Below are 6000 nucleotides of genomic sequence, written 5' to 3'. Positions count from 1 at the left end.
GTGAGTGCAGCTCTGGAGTATAATACAGGATATAACTCAGGATCAGTACAGGATAAGTAATGTAATGTATGTACACAGTGACCCCACCAGCAGAATAGTGAGTGCAGCTCTGGAGTATAATACAGGATATAACTCAGGATCAGTACAGGATAAGTAATGTAATGTATGTACACAGTGATCTCACCAGCAGAATAGTGAGTACAGCTCTGGAGTATAATACAGGATATAACTCAGGATCAGTACAGGATAAGTAATGTAATGTATGTACACAGTGACCTCACCAGCAGAATAGTGAGTACAGCTCTGGAGTATAATACAGGATATAACTCAGGATCAGTACAGGATAAGTAATGTAATGTAGGTACACAGTGACCCCACTGATTTATCCTGTAAATATTCCGTAGTGATGAAGTCCATAGTCCTAAGTATACTGTATGTTATCTCGTGTATTTCACATGTAATACAGTCTATATCCAGCAGATGCCGCTGTCGTCTCTCACGGAGAAGATGAGTTTAGCAGCTTTCCTCCGCACTCTTTCTGTAGTACCACAATTTCCTCACAGGAGGCGCTCATTCTCATGCTTTGAGCGCAGTGTAGACACAACCCAGCAGATGTCGCTATCTTCTTCCTGTTTAGAACCATCTGTTGCTGCAATATGGACGTGCCCCAGTAGGTGTCGCTGCGCTCCCTCCACTCTTCCCGCTGCGGCCCTCGGGACGCGTCCATAGTAACGGCAGGGAGTGAACGGCGCGAGAGCGGGTGTGCAGGAGCGGTCAGTGCGCATGCGCCGGGGACAGAGCCCGGACATGGACGGGGAAGAGGCAGCTGCTGCGGTGAGAAAATACAATGTATAACTTATTATACATCACTGCTGATACCTTATAATACTGTGTGTTATATCTACAGTGTGTGATATCCCCTATAGATAATGTATATTATGTCTACAGCCTATTATACTCCATATAGATAATATATATTATGTCTTCAGTCTGTGATATCCCCTATAAATAATGTATATTATGTCTACAGTGTGTGATATCCCCTATAAATAATGTATATTATATCTACAGCCTATTATATCTCCTATAGATCCTGTATATTATGTATACCGCCTATTATCCCCCTATAGATAATGTATATTATATCTACAGTCTGTGATATCCCCTATAGATAATGTATATTATGTCTACATCCTATTATCCCCCTATAGATAATGTATATTATATCTACAGTCTGTGATATCCCCTATAGATCCTGTATATTATATCTACACCCTGTTATATCCCCTATAGATCCTGTATATTATATCTACAGCCTATTATATCCCCTGTAGATCCTGTATATTATATCTACACCCTGTTATAACCTATAGATCCTGTATATTATATCTACACCCTGTTATATCCCCTATAGATCCTGTATATTATATCTACACCCTGTTATATCCCCTATAGATCCTGTATATTATATCTACACCCTGTTATATCCCCTATAGATCCTGTATATTATATCTACACCCTGTTATATCCCCTATAGATCCTGTATATTATATCTACACCCTGTTATATCCCCTATAGATCCTGTATATTATATCTACACCCTGTTATATCCCCTATAGATCCTGTATATTATATCTACACCCTGTTATATCCCCTATAGATCCTGTATATTATATCTACACCCTGTTATATCCCCTATAGATCCTGTATATTATATCTACACCCTGTTATATCCCCTATAGATCCTGTATATTATATCTACACCCTGTTATATCCCCTATAGATCCTGTATATTATATCTACAGCCTATTATATCCCCTATAGATCCTGTATATTATATATACACCCTGTTATATCCCCTATAGATCCTGTATATTATATCTACAGCCTATTATATCCCCTATAGATCCTGTATATTATATCTACAGCCTATTATATCCCCTATAGATCCTGTATATTATATCCCCTACAGATCCTGTATATTATATATACACCCTGTTATATCCCCTATAGATCCTGTTAGGGATGCACCGATATATCGGCGGCCGATACATATCGGCCGAAAATAGCCATTTTGGGGAAATGCCGAAACAACAAAAAATTTGCCGATAATGACCCACCTCCTCTGCCCGCCCACAGCACAAGTTACAAACACTACACCGGCCGCAACATCTGTGGCTGCAGACGGGGGCCGGCCAGAGCATAAAAAAACTAATACTGTATGTATACTAAAAACCAGGGGGCCTCCAGCTGTTGTGAAACTACAACTCCCAGCATGCCCGGACCGGCAAAAGGCACATAAAAAGAAGTATTCCTATCCCGGACATCCCTGTGTCCCGAAAAATCTTTTCGGGACATAAGGATGTCCGCCGGTCACTCACCATTCCCCGTCGTCCTCCTGCGATCCTCCTTCGCTTCTCCGCCTATATGGTTGTACGCATGGGATGTCACTGACGTCCCGTGTGTACAACCATAGAGAAGCCGGAGGACCGCAGGATCATCACAGGAGGACGCGCGCTGTCCGGGGCCTGGTAAGTGACCGGCTGTGCGTCATCTTCTTGAGTGTTCCGGTCACCGCTCCCCCGGTCCCGGCACCTACTGCTATGGTCCATGGGCCATAGCAGTAGATGTGACCCCGGGCCGGAGGAGCGGTGACCGGAACACTGTGTGGGCAGCAGTACAGACATACAGCCTCCAGCCGTACACTGTATATGTCTGCGGGGTGGGGGGAAGCTGCCTACTATTGTCGGGGAACTGCTGACCTTATGTGGGGGGAGCTGCCTAATATTGTTGGGGGGGAGCTGCCTAATATTGTTGGGGGGGAGCTGCCTAATATTGTTGGGGGGAGCTGCCTACAAATGTGGGGGGAGCTGCCTACTATTGTGGGGGAACTGCTGACCTAATGTGGGGGGGAGCTGCCCAATATTGTGGGGGGGAGCTGCCCAATATTGTGGGGGGGAGCTGCCCAATATGGTTAGGGGAGCTGCCCAATATTGTTGGGGGAGCTGCCCAATATTGTTGGGGGAGCTGCCCAATATTGTTGGGGGAGCTGCCCAATATTGTTGGGGGAGCTGCCCAATATTGTTGGGGGAGCTGCCCAATATTGTTGGGGGAGCTGCCCAATATTGTTGGGGGAGCTGCCCAATATTGTTGGGGGAGCTGCCCAATATTGTTGGGGGAGCTGCCCAATATTGTTGGCGGAGCTGCCCAATATTGTTGGGGGAGCTGCCCAATATTGTTGGGGAACTGCCTACTATTGTGGTGGAAATGCTGAACTAATGTGGGGGAGCTGCCTACTATTGTGGGGGAGCTGCCTACTATTGTGGGGGAACTCCCGACCTAATGTGGGGGAGCTGGCAATCTAATGTGGGGGAGACTAATCTAATGAGTGAAGCGCTGCATTTTACCAGAAGACGGGGAGAAGTCATTTTCGGTATCGGTTTCGGACAGACATTTTTTTTTTTTTTCGGTTTCGTTTCGGTTATGAAATTTCCATTTCGGTGCACCTCTAGATCCTGTATATTATATCTATAGCCTATTATATCCCCCATAGATAATGTATATTATATCTACAGCCTATTATATCCCCTATAGATCCTGTATATTATATCTACAGCCTATTATATCCCCTATAGATCCTGTATATTATATCTACACCCTGTTATATACCCTATAGATCCTGTATATTATATCTACACCCTGTTATATCCCCTATAGATCCTGTATATTATATCTACACCCTGTTATATCCCCTATAGATCCTGTATATTATATCTACACCCTGTTATATCCCCTATAGATCCTGTATATTATATCTACACCCTGTTATATCCCCTATAGATCCTGTATATTATATCTACACCCTGTTATATCCCCTATAGATCCTGTATATTATATCTACACCCTGTTATATCCCCTATATATCCTGTATATTATATCTACACCCTGTTATACCCTATAGATCCTGTATATTATATCCCCTACAGATCCTGTATATTATATATACACCCTGTTATATCCCCTATAGATCCTGTATATTATATCCCCTATAGATCCCGTATATTATATTTGCACCCTGTTATATTCCCCTATAGATCCTGTATATTATATATACACCCTGTTATATCCCCTATAGATCCTGTATATTATATCTCCACCCTGTTATATCCTATAGATCCTGTATATCATATCTACAGCCTATTATCCCCTATAGATCCTGTATTATATCTACACCCTGTTATAGCCTATAGATCCTGTATATTATATATATCTATCCTGTTATATCCTATAGATCCTGTATATTATATCTACACCCTGTTATATCCCCTATAGATCCTGTATATTATATATACCCTATAGATCCTGTATATTATATATACCCTGTTATATCCCCTATAGATCCTGTATATTATATATATACCCTGTTATATCCCCTATAGATCCTGTATATTATATCTACACCCTGTTATATACCCTATAGATCCTGTGTATTATATATACACCCTGTTATAGTTCCTATAGATCCTGTATATTATATCTTCACCCTGTTATATCCCCTATAGATCCTGCATATTATATCTTCACCCTGTTATATCCCCTATAGATCCTGCATATTATATCTACACCCTGTTATATCCCCTATATATCCTGTGTATTATATATACACCCTGTTATATCCTATAGATCCTGTATATTATATATACATCCTGTTATATCCTATAGATCTTGTATATTATATCTACACCCTGTTATATCCTATAGATCCTGTATATTATATATACACACACCCTGTTATATCCCCTATAGATCCTGTATATTATATATATCCTGTTATATCCCCTATATCCCCTATCAATCCTGTATATTATATCTACACCCTGTTATATACCCTATAGATCCTGTGTATTATATCCCCTATATATCCTGTATATTATATATACACCCTGTTATATCCTATAGATCCTGTATATTATATATACATCCTGTTATATCCTATAGATCCTGTATATTATATATACACCCTGTTATTTCTCCTATAGATCCTGTATATTATATATACACCCTGTTATATCCTATAGATCCTGTATATTATATATACACCCTTTTATATCTCCTATAGATCCTGTATATTATATCTTCACCCTGTTATATCCTATAGATCCTCTATATTATATCTACACCCTGTTATATCCCCTATAGATTCTGTATATTATATATACACACTGTTATATCCCCTATAGATCATGTATATTATATCTACACCCTGTTATATCCTATAGATCCTGTATATTATATATACACCCTGTTATAGCCTATAGATCCTGTATATTATATCTACACCCTGTTATATCCTATAGATCCTGTATATTATATATACACCCTGTTATATCCTATAGATCCTGTATATTATATATATATCCTGTTATATCCTATAGATCCTGTATATTATATCTACACCCTGTTATATCCCCTATAGATCCTGTATATTATATCTACACCCTGTTATATCCCCTATAGATCCTGTATATTATATATACACCCTGTTATATCCTATAGATCCTGTATATTATATATATATCCTGTTATATCCTATAGATCCTGTATATTATATCTACACCCTGTTATATCCCCTATAGATCCTGTATATTATATCTACACCCTGTTATATCCTATAGATCCTGTATATTATATCTACACCCTGTTATATCCCCTATAGATTCTGTATATTATATATACACCCTGTTATATCCTATAGATCCTGTATATTATATATACATCCTGTTATATCCTATAGATCCTGTATATTATATCTACACCCTGTTATAGCCTATAGATCCTGTATATTATATATACACCCTGTTATATCCTATAGATCCTGTATATTATATCTACACCCTGTTATATCCCCTATAGATCCTGTATATTATATATACACCCTGTTATATCCTATAGATCCTGTATATTATATCTACACCCTGTTATAGCCTATAGATCCTGTAT

At 39.2% G+C, this 6000-nt stretch overlaps 1 protein-coding gene across 2 annotated transcripts in view; it reads left to right on the top strand.

Moving 5' to 3' along the window:
• The first annotated feature begins 255 nt into the window (after window positions 1-255).
• ALMS1 (ALMS1 centrosome and basal body associated protein) overlaps window positions 256-6000 on the top strand; it is a 30261-nt gene continuing 24516 nt past the window's right edge. The window contains exon 1 of one of the 2 annotated variants that reach the window (XM_056551750.1): window positions 256-849. In XM_056551750.1, the coding sequence (XP_056407725.1) occupies window positions 784-849 (66 nt within the window). In that variant the 5' untranslated portion in view covers window positions 256-783. The remainder of the gene's footprint in view (window positions 850-6000) is intronic. The other variant, XM_056551755.1, reaches the window with a different exon arrangement.

Source organism: Hyla sarda, chromosome 1 (genome assembly GCF_029499605.1).
Source record: "Hyla sarda isolate aHylSar1 chromosome 1, aHylSar1.hap1, whole genome shotgun sequence".
Classification (NCBI taxonomy): Eukaryota; Metazoa; Chordata; class Amphibia; order Anura; family Hylidae; genus Hyla; species Hyla sarda.
The sequence above is the reverse complement of the archived record's forward strand: the minus strand, read 5'-3'. Positions and strand labels throughout refer to the sequence as shown.